At 42.4% G+C, this 25,485-nt stretch overlaps 1 protein-coding gene and 1 pseudogene across 2 annotated transcripts in view; one reads left to right on the forward strand and one right to left on the reverse strand.

Moving 5' to 3' along the window:
- The window catches only part of prr12b (proline rich 12b), a 52,851-nt gene that overhangs the window by 21,854 nt on the left and 5,512 nt on the right, over positions 1–25,485 (forward strand). For both annotated transcript variants that reach the window (XM_061846762.1, XM_061846763.1), the window contains 11 exons: positions 150–356; positions 2,090–2,164; positions 5,273–6,098; positions 11,971–12,578; positions 12,662–12,778; positions 14,338–14,471; positions 18,281–19,065; positions 19,131–19,250; positions 23,302–23,399; positions 23,485–23,616; positions 25,379–25,474. In XM_061846762.1, the coding sequence (XP_061702746.1) occupies positions 150–356; positions 2,090–2,164; positions 5,273–6,098; positions 11,971–12,578; positions 12,662–12,778; positions 14,338–14,471; positions 18,281–19,065; positions 19,131–19,250; positions 23,302–23,399; positions 23,485–23,616; positions 25,379–25,474 (3,198 nt within the window). The remainder of the gene's footprint in view (positions 1–149; positions 357–2,089; positions 2,165–5,272; positions 6,099–11,970; positions 12,579–12,661; positions 12,779–14,337; positions 14,472–18,280; positions 19,066–19,130; positions 19,251–23,301; positions 23,400–23,484; positions 23,617–25,378; positions 25,475–25,485) is intronic.
- Positions 3,268–3,386, reverse strand: LOC133515157 (5S ribosomal RNA; annotated as a pseudogene).

Consider the following 25,485-nt stretch of genomic DNA (forward strand, 5'->3'; position numbering starts at 1 on the left):
TAAATCAGGGTTGAACGGTGGGGTCAGGCCTATATCTGTTTGCCCAAAAGTACATTATAGTTAGCAATTATGAAATTGAATTGTCAAAAGCCTGTTCTAGATTAGATGGCTTACTTGCAAAGTTCTGTTGGTGTCGATCCATCTTTCAGGTCACACTACTGGGTTCTGCCATGCCACCATCAGAATCATTGCTTAGGACTGATTCCCTGTCCAGCACGGATCCAGCTCTGTCTGACGGATCACTGGTGTCAGCACCATCACTGGGTCCCAGTCCAGGACCCAGTGTCAACATGGACATCAGCAGAAATGAGTTAAACCAGACACAGGACAATATGCATCATGTGAATTCCGGAGAGGTATCTACTTCAAACGAAATTTATAACACTGTGTACAGTGTAGGGCGTGATGGTGAACGATTGTTTCGCACATCTGCCTACCAGTTCTAATGATTGGGATTCAAATCCTAGCCCCACCTGTATGACGTATGCATGTTCTACCCATGCCTGTGGATATTCTCCGTGTACTCCAGTTTCCTCCCACGTCCTCAAAAACATACGTTAGGTTGATTCAAGTGTCTAAATTGCCCATTGGTATGGATGTGATGTGTCCGGATGGTTGTTTGTTTATATGTGCCCTGCAATTGGCTGGCGACCAGTTCAAGTTGTATCCCGCCTCTTGCCCAAAAATAGTTGAGCTCGGTTTCAGCGCACCTGCACCCACAGTGAGGAAAAGTGGTTCAGAAAATGGATGGATGTACAGTACATACAGTGGAATATTGTATAACTTAGCGTTGGGTACTCTCAGCAATGTCTACCCATCCATCCATCTTCTTAGCTGGTTTTCCTCATGAGGGTCACGGGTGTGCTGGAGCCTATCCCAGATGTCAATGGGCAGGAGGCGGGGTCCACCCTGAACTGGTTGCCAGCCAATCGCAGGGCACATCGAGACAAACAGCCGCAACTCGCAATCACACCTAGGGGCAATTTAGAGTTTCCAATTAATGTTGCTTGTTTTTGGGACGTGGGACGAAACCGAAGTGCCCGGAGAAAACTCACGCAGGCACTGGGAGAGCATGCAAACTCCACACAGGCTGTGAAGCCGATGCTTTCCAGGTGCCCCACCGTGCTGCCCTCTCAGTAATGTATAGATTGAAAAATTTCCTTTCTAATAACCCTTGGATTTGACTTTTGTTTTTAAAAAGAAGCCAATTGAAGCGTGTAGTTGTTTTGCTGCCAAATGTTTGAAATGATATGAATGATTACAACACCAATTTTACCATGAAAATTTGAATGGATTGGCTCTGTGCAATGTGTGACCAAAGCTGAGAGTTTCTCATTTCCTCTGTCAAATTATTCACAACAGCTTGAGGGCGACTGAAGCGGCTTTTTCACAGGGGAGTGGCAAAATGACAAATAAATGGGCTATGGGTGGAGAAGAAATCTGTGACTGAACAGTGATTTTTTTTTCTCAACTGAAGATGAAGTCTTGAAATAAAACAAAAACATAAACTCATGCTGATTAAGTGTGTCCTGCAATCATGCTCTGGCCACATAATTTGGTATGATATGCACCTGGTACTTTTAAAACGGATGCAGCACTTTTATAGATTGAACATTGAATGTGTGATCTTCAGTATATTTTGGCTGTAAAAAAACATTTTCCCAAGCTAATCCTTTTACAGTTCTGTGACTGTATTTGCAGATATGTTTTCATTGTGGTGACTTGTAACCATGGTTTTACTGGTGACTTAACCGTATGTACTGGTTGGGGGTGGGGGTTCACATCAGTAGCCCTGCAATTTTAGGACAATATAGCCCAGCCTTACCAACCCAATATGTTTTTGGGGACAGATGATTGAATTTGTACACTAAAAAACATCACATTTGAACTTTGAGCATCAGGGTGGTTGTCTTTGCGCTGCAGACTCTCATTTTCAAAATAACGTGTGCATGCATATTGTGAATCTGATCATGCACACTATGTACAATATGGGGAAACATGTTTGGTCCATAATTTATTTTTCATAGAATAGCACCAAACGTTAACTAAAAGGATTTTTAAAGTTATTATTTTTCTGCTTTCAAAACAGATTGTATGGAAGAAAGAAATAGAAGAGCCATTGAACCCTGAAGGCTGGGGCCCTACGCAGAAACTACCCAGTTCTGTAAGTTGTATCGCAAGAAAAAAAAAACAAAAAAAACAAAAAACAAAGCTAGGACCTTTATGTGTAAAGCATATCAACATCATCCTATCTCCGCATGGGAAATAGTGCCATAAACAAGTTTATAATGAAAAAGAAAAACTATAAATGTATAACATTCCATGCTGGTTTTTAATCATAGGATTTTGGGGGAAAAAAAGGAAGGTTTTAGCTGACTGACAACCAATTCTCTCTGACTGACAAAAGAGGAGAGATCACTGTTACCAGGGCAGCCGTTGCCATGGTTACTGGACCACAAAAATCCAGGTTCCTTGCTGCCACCTGCTGTCTTTTAAACCGTACTACCAATATGGCAACAAAGTGAATGTTCTTTCAACTCAAGATTTCATTTGGCTTTAAATTAAAAAAATAGCAGACCCTAAAATGTATGGTTTTTTTTCCTTCAAATTCCTTCAACACTGATGTGACAGTGATAGGAGCAATGTGTTCAGTCAGTAACAGGAACGGCTGGGGGAATAATTCTGTGGGTTTTTTTACACATGATTTTTTTTCCCAATTACTATGACCATTTTGAGGAATAATCATTTCCTGTCTTCTAAGCACGTGAAAGTGTGCTACACTTCTATATTTGTTACTGGTGCATCCAAAGGCAGGTGTATCTTTTGGAGTCTAAAACAAGACTCCATTTGCCCCTTTGAATGGTAGATGCAGTGTACAGAGAAAAAAAAAAACAACTGGAAAAAAAGAGATGGAGGTGGGACTGTGTGTGTGCATTGATAATTTTTGTACATTTGCTATCAGTTCATGTTGAGAGAAGATCATTGCTGAAAATGTCAGGGCAACTTCTCTTACTAATTAATTTACTAATCTTACTAACTGTTCTCTACACAGTAAGAAGGATGCCTGAATAATTATAGTACTATGCAAACATCATTTACCAACTGTTTTGATAAGCGTTTTCACAGTCATCTTCTTCTGTTCTTTTCGGCTTGTCCTGTAAGGGGTCGCCACAGTGTGTCATCTTAGATGAACGCATATTTGTTTGGCACAGTTTTGCGCCGGATGCCCTTCCTGATGCAACCCCTTTGCATTTAGCCGGGGAGATAAGCTTACAGCACCTGGTATTCCCAGGCGGACTCCCATCCAAGTACTAACCAGAGCCAAACCCGCTCAGCTTCCGAGATCTGACGAGATCAGGTGTTCTCAGGATAGCATGGTCGTAAGCAAGCGTTTTCACAGTAATCATTTAAAATAATAAAATGGCAATTAATAGGATTTCCACAAAACTGCAGAGGGATGGGACTTGGGCCTCTGAAATGTGTGAATAGAGGAATCTGTTTTCAACATTTTATTCACTAAGACAGCACTAGAACCATATCCCCACCAAGTCATAAGAGTACCCCCTGTCTGTTAACATCTTCATTAACTATGAAGAAGCCTGCTATCCAACAGAAAGATAGCCCCCCCCCAAAAAACAAATATAGTAAAAAATGAATGATTCCTACTAATACAAGTTTTTTTTTTGTCCCCCCAGAATTGATAACGGGTTTTACTTTAATTAAATACTTGTTTCAAGAATTATACAAAAATATATATTTTTTAAACTTCCGTGCTTCCTGTCAGCCCTTTTGAAAATCAGGTCTTTGTTTATTGCCTGTCAGAAGCAGAGAACTCTCATTCAGTTTTTTTGCAAACTGAGTATGAGAAAGTTGCAATAGGCTATAGTGCAGTCAGAAAGTGGATGTCCATGATCAAAGGCAAAGAACAAGCTGCCTTGAATGACAATCGCAACAAGCAAAGGAGCGCCAGACCACCTTCAGCAGTTTAACCTGGGAATAATGCTTGGGGCGAGGCGCTGATCGAAAAAGATTCCAGAGTCACCACAGATGGCATCACAGTCACGTGTCATCATCAATGACATAATCCTAACCCCATCCACATTTTGTTAACCTTTTGAAATGATTAAGTCGTGGTTCCCCTCCTGAAAATATTCAATCACAGGCCTCTGCTTCTTCTTCAACAATTGTCATTTCCAAAATGGCTGAGACAAAAAGCTTCACCTAAATGATAGTTTTCAAATCAACTTTCAAAGAAGTGTTTAAATTCCAAACTAAATTTCTGAAATCTTTTTTTTAATTATTAGTTGATTAAATAATATTACTTTTTGACTGGCCCTCATACAACACAAATTTTATTTTCACTTTGTTATCAGCACCTTCAAATCTGAGACCATGTTCCTCAGTCGGAAAAGGGTGGTGTGCCCTCTCCAGGTCAGGGATGAGATCCTGCCCTGAGTGGAGGACTTTAAGTATCTTGAGCTCTTGTTCACGAGAAAGGGAAGAATTTAACAGGAGATCCACAGACAGATTGATAAAGTGCCTGCAGTGATGCGGACTTTGTATCCATTCTGGTAAAGAAGGAGCCAAGCCGAAAGGCGTTGCTCCCAATTTAACGGGTCAATCTACGTTCCTACCCTCAACTATGGTCACGAGTTGTGGGTCATGACTGAAAATACAAGATCCCAGATACAAACGGCCGTAATGAGTTTCCTCTGCAGGGTGTCCAAGGTCTCCCTCACATGGTGAGAGAATCTGTCATCTGGGAGGAGCTCAGAGTAGAGCAGAACAAGAGCTCAAGATACTTAAAGTCCTCCACTCAGGGCAGGATCTCATCCCTGACCTGGAGAGGGCACACCACCCTTTTCCGACTGCTCCTCCCCATTGAAAGGAGGCAGATGAGGTGGCTGGGGCATCTGATTCGGATGCCTCCTGATCACCTCCCTGGTGAGGTGTTCTGAATATGTCCCACCGTAAGGAGAACTGGCCTGGGAAAACCTCAGGCACCCCCCAGAAGAGCTGAATGAAGTGGTTGGGGAAAGGAAAGTCTGGGCGTCCCTGCTAAAGCTACTGCCCCCACAATCCGACCTCAGATAAGCGGTGGAAAGTGGATGCATGGATGAATATAATGATCATACCTGTATATAATTAGAATGTATTGCTAAAACACCAAATTTAATGGAAGCCCAAGACTGCATTGTATTGTACATGTATAGTCAGCAAAAATACATTCTTCCAGATCCTTCAGTAATTCAAGATATACTCTTTTCTTCAGGTTGAGGAGAAAGCATTTGACTTCAAACCAGCCTTCATGTCTTCTTTTCTGGACTTCCTGAAGACGGGCAAAAAACAGTCAGGCCTCGAACTAGTAGATGACGGTAGTGAGCAGGAAGCCATGGACACCTGTTCCTCTCTGAAAGGTGGGATCAGACCCATTACACCCACACCACCGCTGTCCCCAACTCAGCCACAGCAGCTTCCGGGGACATTCAGTGAGGAGAGGGAAGGGAAGGGGGCTGACCTAGGTCTCAGTAGCTGCCCAAGTCCTTGTAAACCTTTTGATGATGAACTGAAAGGGAACCTAGAGGCGCTGCCTTCCTTCTCCTCTGATGAGGAAGATTCGGTCAGCAAAAACCAGGACTTGCAGAAAAGCATCTCGTCTGCTATCTCTGCTCTCTATGACACGCCACACTCTCTGGCTGGTGCAATGGCCTCTGCTATGGTCAATGTACCATCAAGTCTCTCCCCACCAAACACACAGGACCCACCACTGAGCCCCTTGCCTCCTGCAATGCCTCTCCTCGTTCCTTCTACCACGATGGCTAATGGTGAAGTAGGGACGCTCACATACAATCAACTTCATGCTCCAGAAGAGAACAACTTTGTTTCATCACAGACCAACACAGAAGAGGAAGAGGAGAGCCAAAATGAGTCAAGGGGAGAGTGCAAAGAGGAGGAAGATGGAGGAGAAGAAACTTCACCTGAGGAAGAAATGAAGAGAAATCCACAGGATTCACCACAGAGAGAGCGAGAAGAGCTTGAGGTGAAGAAAGATGACAGAATGTCTGAAAGACAGAGGTCAGAGGCTTCTAAAGCTGAAGGTAATAGTTGCCTTACCTTTTTGCAATTGTTTTGCCTTAAAAATAACAAGTCCAATGTGATTTTGGACTAACTTTGTCAAACCATGTCTGGAGTTGGTCAACTTCTATGTAAAAGGTAATTGGCTCTAATTTGTTCAAATATGACCTGGTCATCTGGTCTCAAAGCATTTTGACTTAGCAGGTGGTGGAATATTTGTTGTAAGATTAGGTCACATGATGCTCTGTCAGCTTTGCCAAAAATTTTCATCACTGATGAGTACAATCCTTAAAGTAGACCATTAAGATCATCTGCCAAATCCGTTGGTATTGACCATGTGTCTATGGTGTTGCACAAAGAGAGCTGTAAATTGCGTTCAATTGACTCATTTTTTAATCACAAAATATTGGTACAATGAGAAAGAAAGGAGGACACACACAGAATGACAACAGTTAACCATTATTTTTGTCTGCAAAAATATTGCGTAAAAAATGTACAGAGTTGCAGTTTTTATCTCATGGTATTTTTATTTAGATGTGTTTAACAACTCAGGAAAGAGCACCTTTTGTTTTAAGCTACCCAATTTTCAAGTGAGCAAATGTGCGAACCTACTATTTTCTGCCTTGCGCCATTGTTGGGACACACCCTCACATCCTGCTGGTCCAGTCAGCATTAGTATTAGTAATATATACTGTAGACTATCGCATGATTCATCACTTTAAACGAACGGGTAAAGGCACTCTATATCAGCTGAACATAATGTGGGGCAGCAGCACAGTGGGTCAGCTGGTAAAGCGTTGGCCTCACAGTTCTGAGGTCCCTGGTTATATCCCGGACCCGCCTGTGTGGAATTTGCATGTTCTCTCCGGGACTGCATAAGTTTTCTCTGGGCACTCCGGTTTCCTCCTAGATTCCAAAAACATGCAACATTAATTGGACACTCTAAATTGCCCCTAGGTGTGATTGTGAGTGCGGGTGTTTGTCTCGATGTGCCCTGCGATTGGCTGCCAGCCAGTTCAGGGTGTACCCAGCCTCCTGCCTGTTGACAGCTCGGATAGGCTCCAGCACTCCCCACAACAGTTATGAGGATAAGCAGAAAAAAAATGGATGGATGGATCATGTGGGGCATTGACACACTCTAATTGCTCTAAATGCTAGAAGACTGCATCTTCGCATAACCGTAAAATAGTTCCTTGTTATTTGAATGTCTATTGTTCTTTGTTCTTGTTAGTTTATTTGTTCTTCTTCTCAGGACTCAACATGAATGCCATTCTAGGCTGGCACTGATTGCCGGAGACAAATTCCTTCTGTGTTGTTACATACTCGGCCATTAAATCTGATTCTGATGTATTGGAACAGAGATTATTAAGTTAACCGAAAGGGAATAACATTTAATATATGGTGGCATAACCCTTAACTGCAATAACTGCATGAAGTATATTACCCATTGACTTCACCAGACCGCCAGTTGCATTTTTCATCCAAAATACTTTTCTAGGCCTTTACTGCAGTTTCTTTCACTTTTTGTTTTTTTTCTGAGGTTTTCTCCATTTAGTCTCCTCTTCAGGAGATAAAATGCATGCTCTATTGGGTTAAGGTCTGTTGACTGACATGGCCAGTGTAAAACCTTCCACTTTTCCCCCTGATGAAGAAAGTCCTTTGTTGTGTTGGCAGTGTATTTTTGGTTATTTTGCATGATAACGAATTTGGATGCATATTTCTGTGAATTACCAGACAAAATGGCAGACTTCAGAATTCCTTCTGCTGATACCATCATGAGTTAAATCATCAATAAAGACTAGTGAGCCCATTCCAGAAGCACCCATGCAAGCACCAACTATGGTATTACTTCCATGATGATTCATAGATGCGCTTGTGGGTTTTGGATCACAAGCAGATCCTTTCTGAGTCCATACTTTGGCCTTTCCATCACTTTGATAAGGGTTAAAATTGGCCTAATCAGTCTATACAACTTTGTTCCAAAACTTTTGTGGCCCATTGAGTACTTTTTGCAAAATCCAGTCTGGCCTTCTGATTCTTTTTGCTGATGAGTTGTTTACAGATGGCAGTATGGCCTGTATATTTCTTCTAAATCTTCTTTGAGCAGGGATTGTGATACCTCCACCCACCTCTGTACTGTGGAAATTGGCAGTCATGTCACTGATGGTTGTCTTTGTTTCTTCACAGATCTTGTATGTTTTTGTCATCAACTGTTGTTGAGATACTTGGCTGACCTGTTCAATGTCTGTTACTAAGTACACCAGTAGTTTCTTTTTCTAAGACATTCCACATTGTTGTATTGGCAATGTTCAATATTTCTGTAATAACTGTGATAGTTTTTTCTTTCTCTCACAGCATCAAAATTACTTGCTTTTATCCCATAGACAGCTTTCTGGTCTTCATGTTTGCTGAACAGAAAATACGGTTTTCACAGTTGAAACCCAAAGTCAAAAGCAAGCTTTATCTAATGTTTAAACAATCAATCAAAGCAACTAGAAACTCCCATCAGTCACAAATTCCAATAATTTTGCTCACTTTAAAAGTGTGTGACTTACAAAAAATGTGCTCTGTCTTGAATTTAATTTTTTTTTACAAATCTAGATGTATATTCGATGGAATAAAAGTTGGAATTCTCAATTTTTGTCTCTTAATCATATTTTTGATCTGAAACCCAGTTGTTTTTAGTTGTGTAAAACAAAAGTTAATTGACCTTTGTTTGCACATAAACATAAAAAAATGTAGAAAAAAATCAAATGCAGTCACGTATCTAAACTAGTGAGCAGGGAGCAATAAATACAATTAGATCATTTGAGCTTTATATGTTTTGTTTTCAAATACAATAAGATTTGTATTATTTCTATGTTGAAAAACAACGTTAGAAATACCAATCAAACCTACCTGTACTGTTGATACAACCTGAAGTGATGTGAGTTGAACTTTATTCAAATAAATTGAGAATGCCTCTGCCATGATTATAACTTGCCATAATGGAATGCCAAAAGGGCAGCACCGTGGTTAGAACATGTGTTTCACAGTTATGAGGACAGGTGTTCTAATCTTGGCCCCAACTGTGTGGAGTTTGAACGTTTTCCCTGTGCCTGTGTGGGTTTTCTCCATGTTGTCTCTGGTTTCCTCCAAAATCTTTAACTGAAGACTGAAATGCTGAACGTAGATGTGAATGGTTGTTTATATGTGCCCTGCGATTGGCTGGTGACCAGTTTAAGGTGTTCCCCACCTCTTGCATGACGATAGCTGAGATAGGGTCCAGCATGCTTGCATCCCTGGTGAGGATAAGCGGTCCTGAAAATGGATGAATGGATGGAATGCCAAGAGGAGTTCACCTGCATTACCCAGCATCCAGCTCTCTATTTCCCAGTCACCCTGGTTGAATTTTTGGCTAAAAATGTACTGAACTGATTTCTAAACAAGGGTAGCACGGTGGCGCACATGGAAAGCGTTGGCTTCAAAGTTCTGATCGCGGCCCTCCTTGTGGAGTTTGCATGTTCTCCCCGTGCCTGCATGGGTTTTCTCCAGGCACTTTGGTTTCATCCCACATCCCAAAAACATGCAACATTAATTGGACACTCTAAATTGCCCCTAGGTTTGATTGTGAGTGTGGCTATTTGTCTCTATGTGCCCTGCGATTGGCTGGCAACCAGTTCAGCGTGTACTCTACATCCTGCCCGTTGACAGCTTGGATAGGGTCCAGCACTCCCGCGACTTTTGTGAGGATAAGCGGCAAAAAATAGATGGATAAATGGATGGATGGATGGATGGATGGATGGATGGATGGATGGATGGATGGATGGAAGAATCATTTGGTGGCGGCACGGTGGGGCAGCTGTAGAGCATTGACCTGACAGTTCTGAGAATCGGGGTTCAAATAACAACCCTGCCTGCGTGGACTTTGCATGTTCTCCCCGTGCCTGTGTAGGTTTTCATTATGCTCTCCGGTTTTCTCCCACATCTCAAAAACATGCAATAACTGGAGACTCTGAATTGCCTACAGTTATAATTGTGAGTGCGACTGTTGTCTGTCTCCATGCGCTCTGTGATTGGCTGGCAACCAATTCAGGGTGTACCCTGCCTCCTTCCCAATGAAACACAGGATTGGCTCCGGTACTCCCGTGCCCCTCGTGAGGATAAGCAGGTCAGAAAATGGATGGATGGATGAATCATTTGGATAGTTTTTTTTATTGATTAACCAATATCGTCCTTGAATCATATCAGCAACCATGAATTGTGATACAAATCAAATTGTTCAAATCCGGCATTGTTGTCTGGAATTTCCTTCTTGTTCTCGCCATTCCTGTGTGGGTTTTCTCTGGATACTGCTGTTTCCTCTGACATTCCAAAAACATGTATGATAGGTTAATTGTTGTCTCTAAATTGCCTGTAGGTGGGAATGTGAGAGTGAATGATTTGTTTGTCTATGTGCCTTACGATAGGCTAGTGTTAGATTTATTATTTTATCATGCATTTCTTACTTTGAACTAGTCATTGTTTTATCATGCATTTGCTCCCATTATTTTTTCTCCAGTATTGTTCTCTTTGCGAGCAACTGTGTGACCTGAAGGGTAACCCAAAGTGTGACCCAGCCACATATGGGGGAGGGGGAGGCGGGGTTGGCGGGGGGTGGGGGGATACACCTTGCTGACTTCAAAGCAGATGCTCCTCAACACCATCAACAGATGGACCACCTTGCTGATTTCAAAGCAGATGCTCCTCAACACCATAAACATGCTGTAAAAAAAGGGGGACACTTGTTTGAGTGACTCAGAACGTGGTTTGGAATTGCATCTGGTCAATCAAACTCCTCTAGAGCCAAATGGAAGACCTCTCTTGTCCCTTCATTTGCATAATTCATCCAGCGGTTGGGTTTAAACCTAACAGCTAGCAAACATTTTATGCTGTTCCTTGCCTCTCGTGTGCAGATAGCAAAGATACCTTCCAGCATGCCCAGTTATCCCAGTGAGGATAAGTGGTGTGCAAAATGGATTGATAGATTTCATGGGTTGCCTAAAAATCAGCCATCTGTCCATTTTCTGAGTTAATTATGCTCACAAGGGTCACGGGAGTGCTGGAGGCTATCCCAGCTATCTTCGCGCAGGAGGTAGGGTACACCTTGAAATGTTTCCCAGCTAATCACAGGGTACACTGAGACAAACAACCATACGTACTCACAATGACACTAGAGGGCAATTTTGAGTCTCCAATTAATGGACGTTTTGGGACATGGGAGGAAACCAGAGTGCGCGGAGAAATCCCACGCAAGCATGGGAAGAACATGCAAACTTCATACAGGGGGGGCTGGGATTTGCACCCCAGTCCTCAGAACTGTGAGGCTGATGCTTGACGCAGTTGCTCCACCTTGCCGTGCCTAAAAACCATGTATTATCAAATCAAATTTCAAAGAGCTCCGACGCTAAATGTTTTTTTAACCCTCAATTTAAACACAAAATCCAATATAATAAGTTTATATTCTTATTTCTGTCATCCAACACCTTTGCTATTGTGCCTAGATAGAATGCATTAAAAACACAAGCAATTTTGATCTTAATGAAACATTTCCTCTTTTCGCTATTTGACTTCTACATCATAGCATTTACTAGTACTCATTGATTTCACTTAGCTTGCAGTCAGTGTATCAAGCAGTAAAAATACACATTAATGTCATTTTATGGCTAAGAGGATTTATTTTCATCTTTGGTGAATACCAATGGCAAACTGAAAATCCAAAACAAAGCTGAGACATAGAAAAACGTTGGCTGTACTCAATATCAAACTGTAGTCTAACCCATTAAACTAAAAACCTACCAAATCAGCAGAATGACCGTCACTTAGCATTCACCAATTGAAGGTGAAGCTGATTTCTTCCTCCTCCCTTTGTTCCAGATTCCCCATCAGGCCCTGTGCTCGCACCAGCTTCACTGTCGGCATCACCTTCCAGTTCCCCTTCACAGCCCACGTACTCTTCACCCTCGCCGGTCCTTCCTGTGTGCCTGTCTGTCTCTGTAAACTCGCTGCCGTCGATCCAGCAGGATGAAGAGTTGGATCCCCCTTGTCCTCCCTGCAAACAGCACCAGGTCTCCTATGAAGCAGCTCCAACCTCAGGCACCTCCCCACCTCCCTCCACCTCACCTCCAGCCATCCCCTCGCCCCCCCTTTCCAACCTTCCCCAGAACCACTCCATACCCCCTCCGTCCACCACACCTCCTCCATCATGCTCTGACCAGGATCAGGAACCAGAAGCTGGGCAGGCTTCCTCTTCCTCACCATCCTCTTCTTCACCGTCAGCCTCTTCCTCTCCACCTCCATCCCCTCCCACTCCAGAGGAGGCCCCAGCAGCCCAGAGACTCACTGCCCTGCACCTGGCCAAGAAACAGGCTGATGCTGCAATTGCAGGGGAGAGTGAAGAGGAGGAGAGCGAGAGTGGAGGCGAGGGAATCTTCCGTGAACGTGATGAGTTTGTTATCAGAACGGAGGACATTGGGACACTCAAGGTAAGTTCCTCCACAGCTCATTGGAAACATGGATGGAAATATCTGGATATATGGATATGTGACCTCAGCATTTGTATCATTAGATGGCTTTACAGACGGGTCGGGAGCCACCGCCTATCTGGCGAGTGCAGAAAGCGTTGCTCCAGAAATTCACCCCCGAGATCAAAGATGGTCAAAGGCAGTTCTGTGCAACCAGTAATGTAAGATTTCCTATAGAATTTTTTTCTCTTGGGGCTCTGGGATGGAAATACATAGTAGTGTCACGACCCATCGATACGGAGGGAGGACCCAAATGCAGGACTCTGGAGACACAAAGGTAGTTCGGGAAAAGTGTTTATCCGGTCCAAAGTTGGGGATCAGGCAGATAGTACAGTGGGGCAGCGGTAATCAGGACGTCGGGCGTAGAGAGCAGGTCCACGGGCAGGCAGGGGTCGGAACACGGAAGATCGATCAGAGAAGGCGGGAGTATCAAAGACGTCAAGCTTACGGGGTCAGTCGGAGGACAGCCAGAGGTCGGTACACGAGGGTTCACGATCAAGAGTACAGGAGTGCAGGAACGGGTAGAGTAGATGTAGATGCGATGATCTGGCGAAGACCAGTCGTCCCCTGGGTCCTATAAATACCGGGGTGAATCGGTGAAGATGAGGCACAGGTGTGCCCCTCCTAATCAGCGCCGGTGTGGTGGTTCCCGCCCTGCCAGGGCTGGACCGGCAGGACCATGACAACTAAGACCCTTGCTATCAAATGTTTTGATTATCGATTTTCCAAAAACATGCAATAATTGTAGACTTTAAATTGCCCTTAAGTGTGATTGTGAGTACGACTGTTGTCTGTCTCCGTGTGCCCTGCGATTGGCTGCCAACCAGTTCAGGGTGTACCTTGCCTCCTGCCTGATGACAGCTGGGATAGGCTCCAGTACTCCCACGATCCTTTTGAGAATATGCGGCTTAGAAAATGGAAGGATTGATATTTATACTGCGATTGGCAGGCAACCAGTCCAGGGTGTACCCTACCTCTGCCTGAAGATGGCTAGGATAGGTTCCAGCTCTCCTGCAACCCTCTTGAGGTCAAGCGGCTAGATTAATTGATGTACAGGATGTATGAGGGAGGGAAACTGTATTAGTACTGTGTATGGGATGAATGATAAATTTGGTGTATAGAATATGAGAAAGCGAAATGCTCAATGGTCAGTGATCGTGATTAGCACTGGCGTGGTAGTGATTACCATGCCAAAAATGCTAACTACCACTCATCTCACTCAAACATCATGTTACATGTACATTGCAGATCTAACACTGTCTTGAAAACCACTTAAAGACACTCCCTGTCTTAGGTAATGTTTTCAGGGGCCCAACACTGTGTTCATCTCCAATAAATGTCTGAGCAAAACATGGGTTCCAGCAGCGTAAATAGGGTTCCGGTTTTGCATTGACCTGTTTTTTTCCCTCTAGTCCTAATCCATATTGAATCATGAATGCTTGTCTAGTGCTCTTAAAACAACTTGAAGGAAAAAATTTAAAGCTTAGTATTTTGCGAGTATGCAATACTAACCAATGGTCACGAGATATGAACTTGTGCACACTGTACTTTTTTCCATTACAAAACACTTTCAATATTACAATACAAGACCCTTTAAGTGTCCAGTGTGCTGTGATGGCATATGTGCTTAGTGACAGCATCTCTCAGTATTCCCTTGCTTATAGTTGTTTACAGAATATTTACTGAAATATTGTTCTTATTCTTAATGTCTCTTCCTCAGTATTTAGGTTATTTTGGAGATGCTAAAATGCGATACCAGCGTTTGTATGTAAAGTTCCTAGAGAATGTCAACAAGAAGGATTATGTCAGAGTGTGTTCCAGAAAGCCATGGCACAGAACTGGTCTGACTCTGAGGTAAGTCAGGGGGTAGGTTTTTTTTTGTATACTGTATAGCTTAAAAAACTGAAATGAATGAAAATGCTTTAAGAATATTTTATCTTTTTTTTAAAACTGTGTTTTCTGCTGCCATGCCATCATTGGAAATGAAAATCTTTTTTTCAATCGCCTTACCTGGATGAATCAAGAATAAAATAACTAAAAAAAAAAAGAATACATTTGAGAACACGGTACTCTTCAGGTAATTTTATTTGCAATAAACACAGTACGAGCTCTACCATATTTTCACCTGTACAAACATGTTTGCATATGATGATACGATATCAAAGATTTTCACCATACGCGAATAATAATTTGTGTATTATAGGCCAAGTGTGAAACCATTGCCTCAAATATTTTTACATTTAGAAATGCCAGTTTCCTAAATACATTAGAAATAGAGTTGGCATTGTGATTGAATGAAAAAACAATTTGGGCCATATCATGCGTAAGTCAGAAAAGGTATGCAGCTGTGCGCAATCTCCCGTCAACTCAAATCTGTCATTAACACACCCTCGTACCAGGTACATACTCTGGGTGGAGCGACCCAGTAGGTGGTTGTTCTCTGTCAAATCTGGCCAGGTGTGCATATTCTCTCCTGGAATTAACCACTTTTCTTCTTCCACACTTTAAGAGGCTGTAGAAAGTATTGTGAATCAGCATTTTACATTTTGATTAAGTTAACTACCCTGTTAGCCCGGTAATGGTCCTACAGCAGCTATCTCAAACTTATGTTGTGTGATACAACTGGCCCTCATATGCTCACCTGCAATCAAAAGCTGCCCGATGGCTGTAATGTCTCAACATTATGGCATTAGCCAAACATGGAGCTTTTATATCATAGTAATTCGCAAAAAATAGATTCTGTTGTAGTTTGGAGTTTTTTCCCCCAACCCATAGTTATTACACCTACAGTTATCATGAAGGCGAACGTGTAAGTTAGAGTTTGAATAATTTCAACATAACATATTTTTTGATCTATGCTGTGTATGGAAGTAAATATGTGCAACCAGGATTTAAATTTGAAATGCCACAGAAAACAGGATTTGAATTTGAAATGTAAAGTGATCACATTTTCAATAGTTGTATTTCAGTGTAACTTTTCAATGTTAACAATTCAACTGGCTACAATTCGCTGTTTGAAATTCAACTGCCTACAATTCACTGTCTGAAATTCGCTGTCTCATGTTCAACCGGGTACAATTTGCTGTCTGAAATTCAATTGGCTACAATTCGCTGTTTGATCTCGCTATCTAAAATTCACCGTCTGTGTCACCAGCCAGGCTTACTTCAGGTCAGGACCAAACGGCCAGCCAATCCAGTTATGGTTTCTAGGTATGTGATGTCACGTGACTAAGAAAGCGTAACTGCGATTGGCTGAGGGTTCGGTTCTGACCTGAAGTAACCCTGCCTGGTGGCACAAAGGGTGAATTTTAGACAGCGAATTGTACCCAGTTGAATTTCAGACAGTGAATTGTAGCCGGTTGAATTGTTAACATTGAAAAGTTACACTGAAATATGACTATTGAAAATGTGATCACTTTACCATTCAAATTCAAATCCTGGTGGCACATATTTACTTCCATAGCTGTCTTAAATACATTGTTGAAGCCTGCTGTCCGCGGCTCAAGATGGGTATAGGGCACCACCAAACTATGGATAGAGATAAACTATATATTGCTGGTCAAAAAGAGCTGCTCGACAGTGTGGGGGACACTGAACTGGATCAGAATATACACAATGCCCGAGACTTGTTATGCTGTTGGTTGTTACAACAGACGAGACAGTTCTTCAAATAGATCAATCTATGGAATTCCAGCTGAAAAGACGAGAAAAGATCGATGGATTTCGGCAATTAAATGTGATGGATGGTGGTCAACCAAATACACATGATTGTGTAGCGATCACTTCACTTCAGGTAGGAATTATTCTTCTCAATCTCAAATTCTCAAGATGTATTCACAATTCCAAGTTGGCTCATTTGAGAACAATGCTTTAAAAAAAAAAAAAAGCAACAAGGAGTTGTCTCCAACATACACGAAGCGTGTTGCAGCCACACGTTAATCTTCGGTAAACCTCTCTCCCACAGATGTTTTTTTGTTGTTTTTTTTAATATGCATTGTTCTCAAATGAGTCCAATGCATATTTATAAAAAGAAAATAAACTGTCGGTCACAGAGGTTTACTGAAGTTTGTGTGGCGCAACGCGCTTCGGTGTACGGGTGCTGAAGCCTATCCCAGCGGTCTATTTTCTTTTTTTAAATACCCATTGGACTCATTTGAGAACAATGCATATTTTAAAAAAAAACATTTGTCACAAAGAAGTTTACCCAAGTTTAACGTGTGGCTGCAACATGCTTCATGAACGGAGGAGTTGACTTGGTCTTTTTCTTTTTGTCCAACCATAGTTAATGAATGCGAGTTTGTGTAAAACTAGGTGTTATTTATTTAAATATTGCTATTTGTATTGAAACAATCAGAGTGGCTCCATCACTATGTGGGGTTTATTCTTGATGGAGAACAGATCCAGCAACGAAGAATTTGCATGCATCCAAACTTTTCTACGTTTTCAAACTCTTCCGTGTAAATCTCCACAATTTACTCACCAGATACATGTGTAGATCCATTTGTCCAAGACAAGCGCAAGCTGGTTACTAGACCAATTTCTTATCAGCGAAAACATCGACTTCGGCATTAAATATGGGTCCTCTATGCCAAGTGTCTCTCATTTTTCCACATACCTTCGTTTATTATCACCTTCTAAATGTTTATTGGTATCAGACAAAACTCTGGGCGTCGCGCTATAAGTCGTATTTTCGCGTCGTCTCCAACCGACTTAGCATTGAAGAATGGTTTGTTTGACCGACACTTCCGGCCAGTGATGTAATTTGATGACTTTGGTGCACGAGCTCTATAGAATGACAGGTAGAACCGCTTTTCTATTGATGGACCTGCATTCAGTCATAAGCACATTATTCTGATTAAATTAATATCCATACACACATTTTTTTCACTAGAGTCATGGGTGTACTGGAAAGGCTGCATACGCCGTTTACTGGTTGCCAGGTCACAAATGAACATACAACCATTTGCACTCAAATCCGCACCAATGGGAAATTTAGAGTTTTCACTTAACCTACCATGCATGTTTTTTGGGATATAGGAGGAAACTGGTGTACCTGGGGAAAACCAACGCATGCACGGGGATAACATGCAAACACAGAGGCCAGATTTTGAACCGTGGTCCTCGAAACTGAGGCAAATGTTTTAACCAGTCACCCAACATGCCGGTGAATTACTTTTATTGGATTTATTTCATACAGAATCAAAAAACACACGTTCCTTCAAAAAGCACCGGGTTAGACGCAATGCACATATCAGCGGTGTGCATGTCTCACTGATAATGACATAACCATTGCGGAGCTTAATTTCACATTTAAAATGTGGTATATTTTCCAAATGGATTTCAATGGCATTCACTAGTCTCAGAAAAACTCCAAGCTAAATGATTTACAGCCTGCCTCAGACTTTAGTGTTCATGCCTCTTTGGTGGCTGTGCACACTTGAGCTGGTTACACACAGTGGGTGAGCCAGACGTCATGAAGGGAGACTACACATAGCTTGAATTTGCATCAGATGGGCTCGTAAAAAATACATAGGCACGGACAGGAAAATATTGGTATTTATATATAACAATAGAGAAACTGACAGAATAGAATGCATCAACTGCTATGTATAAAATACTCTGGGCTGCTCTTAGCTGGCTTGTTCAATTTTTGTTCCTGACAGGCGCCAGTCGCTACCAAAACAACTACCGACCCTTCACAATCAAACCCCCCCTCGGCTGGAGAGAGATGAAAGGGACAAGGAGAGACTGAAGGAGCTGAAGGAGAAGAAAGAGAGGGAGCAAAGGGGAAAAGCAGAAAAAGAGCAAAAAGAAAGAGAGTGGAAGGAAAAGATGGAGAAGGATAAAAAAGAAGAGAAACAAGAGAGGGATCAGAGAGAAAGGGACAGGAAAGAAAAAGAAGAGAAAAATATGAGATGGGATAGGGAACAGAGAGAGAGGGAAACTAAAGAAAAAGACAAGCCAGCACTCCTTAAACTGGAGAGTCAAAGAAGGAACAAGGGGATGAGAGATTCTGAGAGAGAACAAAGAGATAGAAAGAAGAGTAGTAAGGAACGAAGAGAGAGGGAGGAACAGGACATGGTGTGCAAAGAAAGTGAGCGGGAGGAGGGTGAACACAAGGAAAAAGAAAAGCAGGGCAAGGAGAGAGTTAAAGAGAAGGAGAGATTAGGTCCAGAAACAGGAGTCACAGAAAGGGGCAGCCACAAGGAAAAAGAAAAGGAATTGGGGAAAGATACAGGAGCAAGAGATGTCCAGGAGGTCAGAAGAGGAACAGTGCAATGTGTGAAGGAGGAAAAAGGAGAAGTTGAGAAGAAGGTGGTGCGTCACTCCAGAGGCAAGTTGTCAATGGACAAGACGGAGCCTCCTCCAAAGAAAAGGAAAAAATGGATGAAGGAGTTGCCATCCTCTTCTTCTGAATCTGATTCCTCACTTCCCAGTGAAGATGAAGGTCAGCATCTCATTGGACAAACATCATCACTTCTGAGGCTCTGTGTAAGTTCATTTTGTTTTCAGGACCCCAGCGGGTTGGATTAAAAAGCCGGGCCATGAGGGAGATGTTTAGGAGCTATGTGGAGATGTTGGTCAGCACAGCGCTTGACCCGGACATGATCCAAGCCTTGGAGGATACGGATGGTGAGAACTCTCAGTGACCAATGTAGTGAAAGGCTTCAGAGAAACCCACTAATCATGCAACTGTTCAAAACTATTATGACATTAGAATTAGCTTTTAGATCATTCTGCTTACTGGAATAAATATTATGCCTGGTGAGTAAACATTACAGGCTCTATTTCTGTAGATATAGCTGCTGTCAAATCTTGATTTTCATGAAAGAGCAAGGTGCCAATTTGGCAGATCATTCTGCATCAGGCTGGTTGTATGGGCCATTGGAGATGCGCTTGGTGCAGTGAAAATTTAGTGTCAGAAATTCCGTCTATGGATACACATACTTGGACTCTTCTAAGTCTTCGCGCAGGTATTCTAATGCAATTTTGGTGAATTTGATTGAAGTACTATTTTCTTCTTTTCTTTTCCTTTCGCTTTGTCCCATGAACAGTTGCCACACCGGGTCATCTTTTTCCAGAAGCACCTATTTCTGGCATCTTCCTCTCTAACACCAACTGTCCTCATGTCTTCCATCACGACATCCATCAACCTTCTTTTTGGTATTGCTCTGGCTATTTTTCCTTGCCTAACCGTATTCTTAGCACCGTCCTACCAATATACTCACTCTCTCGCATCTGGAAATGTCCAAACAATTAAAGTCTGCTCCCGTGAACCTTGTCTCCAAAACATCCAACTTTGGCTGTCCCTCAAATGAGCTAATTTCTAATCCTATCCAACCTACTCACTCCTAGCAAGAACCTCAACATCTTCATTTCTGCCACCTCCAGTTCTGCTTCCTGTTGTATCTTCAGTGCCACCATCTCACTCTCTTCACACTGCACTTCCTCAGCTTCATCTTACCTCACATAAATTTATTCAACGTACTCTTCCAAACAGAAGAATGTGTGATTGGTGATGTAATGCGAGAAATGGAACGGCTGCTAAAGAAATTGATGGTAAAATTTGTACACATGGAGCATGTGAAATCTGCTGACACCTTGACAGAAGTGGACTTTACCAACACATGCCTACAGCATAAAGATAGCAGACTTGCAGTTGGCTTGAGTACTAGGGCTGTCTTCAAAGACGATGAAGATGGAAGCAACCCAAGCATCACACCACCAAAGGAAGCGATCTTCTTTTCTTCCGTGTGTTCTTTCTATGAGGCTGTTGTGACCAAAATGATCAGCAAATTCCCCTTTCAAAATGCTCTTCTCAGTGATTTAGTGGTGATGGACTCAAGAAAGGACAAAAATTACAGCCAAATTGTGAGGTTGGCTGTCAGGTTTACACCACACTTGGAACAGGAGGAATTAAAGGACGAGTGAGAAGATTACCAGCTCCTACCTGATCATCTCTCAGAAAAGCCAATATGGAAGACCAATTAACCCAGAGTTTTTTTGGCCACACATATTTAAATTAAAAAGTACATTTGGGCAAGATCGCTTTCCATTGATGAAAGAGATTTACAAAGTTCTTCTCTGCCTTCCTCACTCTAATGCTGACAGTGCGAGAGTTTTCAGCCATGTGAGGAAAATACATAGAGTATAAGAAGATAATGGGAACTGATACTCTAACATATTTGTTGCAAATCAAACTAAATTGTGACTGTTACAGAGTAAAACCATATTTAGAACAGATGAAATCTTTGAAATCCTGCGCTGCTACTTATAATAAGCAACACTAAATTGACTGCAAGTGGGGATAGAACTAAGAAAGAAACTGAAAGAATAGTTTGTGTTGTTTATTTGGTAAATAAAATAACTTATTTACACAAATTATCTTTGTTTTTATTGTACATAGTCTGTCTTGCTGTGAGTAAATATGTTCCGTGTGCTTTTGTAAGGTTTATTATCGCTTAATAAGGGGAATTGCAATCATTAATAAGGGGAGCAATTGGGCGAGTTTGACAGGTATATAAATTCTTCTTAAAGACCTACGGCACAGCTCACCTCTGTTCTGCCACCCTTATACATGCCCTGTACTATTCTGACACTTCTCAGGCACATCAGATTTATGCATGCAGTTCCACAATTCCAGTGTCATACGGTTTCTCTAGCTCCACAAAGACACAATGTAGCTCCTTCTGACCTTCTCTGTACTTTTTATCTATCTATCTATCTATCTATCTATCTATCTATCTATCTATCTATCTATCTATCTATCTATCTATCTATCTATCTATCTATCTATCTATCTATCTATCTATCTATCTATCTATCTATCTATCTATCTATCTATCTATCTATCTATCTATCTATCTATCTATCTATCTATCTATCGAATCAATTGCTTGCTCTCTCCACCCATCCATCCATTTCCTTTGCTGCTTATCCTCACAAGGGTCCCACCTGTGTGGAGTTTGCATGTTCTTCCTGTGCCTGGCTGGGTTTCCTCGGAGCACTCTGGTTTCCTCACACATCCCAAAAACATGCATTAATTGGACACTCTAAAAGGTGTGATTGTGAGTACAACTGTTGTCTGTCTGTCTGTGCCCTGCAATTGGCTGGCAAGCAGTTCAGGGTGTACCCTGCCTCTTGCCCGTTGAAAGCTGTAATAGGCCCCAGCACTCCAGTGATCCTTGTGAGTATAAGTGGCTAAGAAGATGGATAAATCGATATACAGTATATTCACATATAGTATCCTTTTTTTCCACAATTGAAAATGCTTCCCAGGTGTCTTATAGTTATAGCTATGCTTTAAACAACATATCCCAAGGGACAAAAATCACATAAAATAAAACAATTTGTGACATTCCATGTTCCTGGAGCTAGTTTTGGCCACCGCCCACCTCCCATCGCACCCGATGGATGAGAATCAGCACCTCCAAATCCGAGACTATGGTCCTTTGTCAGAAAAGGGTGGCATACCCTCTCTTGGTCGGGGATGAGATCCTACCCCTAATGGAGGAGTTCAAGTATCTTGGGGTCTTGTTCGTGAGTGAGGGAACAATGGAGTGGGAGATCGACAAACGGATCAGTGCAGCATCTGCAGTGATGCAGACTTTGTATCAGTCCGTTGTGGTAAGGACGGAGCTAAGTCGAAAGGCAAATCTCTCAATTTACCAGTCGATCTACGTTCCTACCCTCACCTATGGGCACGAGCTAGTGGTCGTGACTAGAAGAACAAGATCCCAGATACAAGCGGCCTGAATGGGTTTCCTCTGCAGGGTGTCCAGACTCTCCCTTAGAGATAGGGTGAGAAGCTTGGTCATCCAGGACGGGCTCAGTGTTGAGCCGCTGCTCCTCCACATAGAGTGGAGCCAGATGAGGTGGCTGGGGCATCTGATCCGGATGCCTCCCTGATGAGGTGTTTCGGGCATGTTCCACTGGAAAGAGACCCCGGGGACGACCTAGGACATGCTGGAGAGACTATATCTCTCGGCTGGCCTGGGAACACCTTGGGATCCCTCTGGAAGAGCTGGAGAAGTGGCTGGGGAAAGGGAACTCTGGGTATCCCTGCTGAAGCTACTTCCCCTGCAACCTGACCCGGCGAAGCGGTAGAAAATAGATGGATGGATGAAGACAATTTGTCCATTCCACTAAGGGACTTTGTATGCTATAACTGTAGGATATATCATCATAGAAGTGGAAAGTCACTGATGGTGTAGTGGCACATTCACCGGACTTTGGTGCAGGCAGCGTGGTTTCAGTTCCCATTCAGTGACGGTGTGGATGTGAATGTGAATCTGAATGGTTGTCTGTCTCTGTATCTGCCCACCGACTGACTGGTGACCAGTTCGGGATGTACTCCAGCTTTCACCTGAAGTAAGCTGGCACATTTTCCAGCTCCAATTGACCCTGAATAGGATAAGTGTTGTTGAAAATGGATGGACGAATGGATAAGTTACAACTCATGAACACCATTGCTTAAAAATGTACTGCAACACAATTGGAAGACTCATTTCAAAAGAATAAACAGTGAATATCATGCACACAATTATGACTGTATGTTTTCAATGGAAAACAATGAGGAGTACGTCAGGACTATCAGCGCTGTGATCTAATAGTGTAATCAATGACCTAATAAGACTGTTGTTGAAATGAAATTTTAGAATATGAATTAATTCTTATTACTTAGATGAGCTATACCTGCCGCCTATGAGGAGGATCGACAGTCTGCTTAATGAGCAGAAGAAAAGGTTGTTGAGGAGAGTCACAATGAATGCTCAGCACCAGGTAAATTATATTATAAAAAAAGGGCAAGAGAAAGTGAAAAAGTTACCCTTTTTTTCCAGCTTTGTGTCTCCCTCTTTCTTCCTAGGAAGCTCTTCATATATTCCCTAAAATGACAGCAGACCCGCTGGAATCTGGATCTGTCAAAGTTCAACTTGGTGGCGAGGGTTACAACCGCAAAACTCTCAACCGTGCCAAGAGGAGCATTCCGAAGCAACAAGTAAATAGTACTGCTTTTAAACAGCATTATTCTTGTTATATGTTTATTGAAGGCTTGTAGTTGACACACCAACAGACTTCTTTTTTGTGCTGTTTGGGTGTTAAGTTAAACAGAATAGAGGGTTAGGGTTAGGGTTAGTATCCCTTTTATGCCAGAACAGTTTTACTGTGTCAGCGTCCGCTCTGGTTTCTTTGTATTATAATACAGGTTTATTGAGCATCAGAGACTATCAATAGAACAGAACAATGTTTTTAGAGGAAAGTGAGAGACAAAGACAAAAGACAAAGCACTAATTGTAAAACAGGATGAGAAAAGTATATGATTATATATCTACAACAACGAAACAGTAAATATGGGCGTTGCATGGGGCTGTACTGCTACACCCTGTGAGGGAAGGACAGGACAGGAAAGGACAAGAGGACATGAGAAGAAGCATGCAGGACACAGGTCGTCAACCCAGCTCTACAAGTGAAGTGTGATGGTATTGACTAAGCGTATTATAGAAGTCTATAGAACGAGACTATAAGTGGTGGAAAACACAAGTAATTCACATATTGATAAGTTATTTGTCGCAATGAGTGAGTGGTCACACACCCAGTGAAAGAGTCCCAGGGGTGTGTGCTTGCAGACACATGCAAGTGAATCAACAGCGTTTTACATGCACAAAGACTGACAGAAGAGTCCTGTAATTACTGTGCCTGCAGCGCAGAGGCTAAGGACCCCACCCAATCAATTAAAGAGCAGGATCGGGCACAGGGGTCCACCCGAGATTAACCTGGTGGCCTGGGCACCTCCCGCACCGAGGTGAGAGCTGCTGGCCACACCAAGGCACCCCGACAATTGCCCACTACCATGCACCCACCACCCCTACCCCCAGGAGAGCCAGATTCCCCCCCCAACCCAACCCAACACACACACACACACACACCACACACACACACACACACACACACACACACCACACACACACACACACACACACACACACCCAACCTGAAGTGTCCTCGATGCAGCCAATCCCTAGCCAGCCCTAGAGCGGAAAGGAGAGTTGATAGGGCAGGGGTGGGCAAAGTTTTGGGGTCAGGGGCCACATAGACATTTAACCTTGACAGGTGGTCACAACCAGAGCCTTAGATTTAAAGAATAAATGACAATTTTAAAAAAGTGCATTGTCATGTTAATACTTCAATTTGCTTTTAATAGGAACAGTGTTGTTTTAGGAAAGGTGGTGCAGCTGGAAAGCTTTGGCCTCACAGTTCTGAGGACCAGGGTTCGATTCCGGCCCTCCCTGTGAGGAGTTTGCATGTTCTCCCCGTGGCTGGTGGGTTTTCTCCGGGCATTCTGGCTACCTTCCATATCCAAAAAACATGCATTAATTGGGCACACTAAATTGCCCCTAGTTGTGATCGTGAGTGCGACTGATGTTTGTTAAAAGTAAAAAGTAGTACTCCGAATAATTACTTCAGCAAGAGTACTTTAAGTATTCAGAGAAAAAGTACTTCTGTTTTTTTTTTTTTAAATCCAAGCATGAAAACCAACTAGACAAAAATATAAGATCGGAATGTGCAAATTCAGATATCGACCATTAGTACATACAATAGCTACATCAGTATCATTCCTGAAAAGGGCAGATCACACACAAAGGGGAAGATAACCCCAGTGCACCCCAACATCCACCACCTCTGGCTGTTGATAGTACATTATGTTTGAATGACAACTAGAAATTCGTTTAAAAAAATCTGAGTTTCACATTTCTTTTCAGGATCTGAAGCTCTCAATTGAAACATGCCGGATCTACAGTCTGTATCATTCCCTTCACCACTATAAATATCACACATTCCTGCATTGTAAGAAGGAGGTAAGACTGCT

This window comes from Syngnathoides biaculeatus, chromosome 16 (assembly GCF_019802595.1).
Source record: "Syngnathoides biaculeatus isolate LvHL_M chromosome 16, ASM1980259v1, whole genome shotgun sequence".
Lineage (NCBI taxonomy): Eukaryota > Metazoa > Chordata > Actinopteri > Syngnathiformes > Syngnathidae > Syngnathoides > Syngnathoides biaculeatus.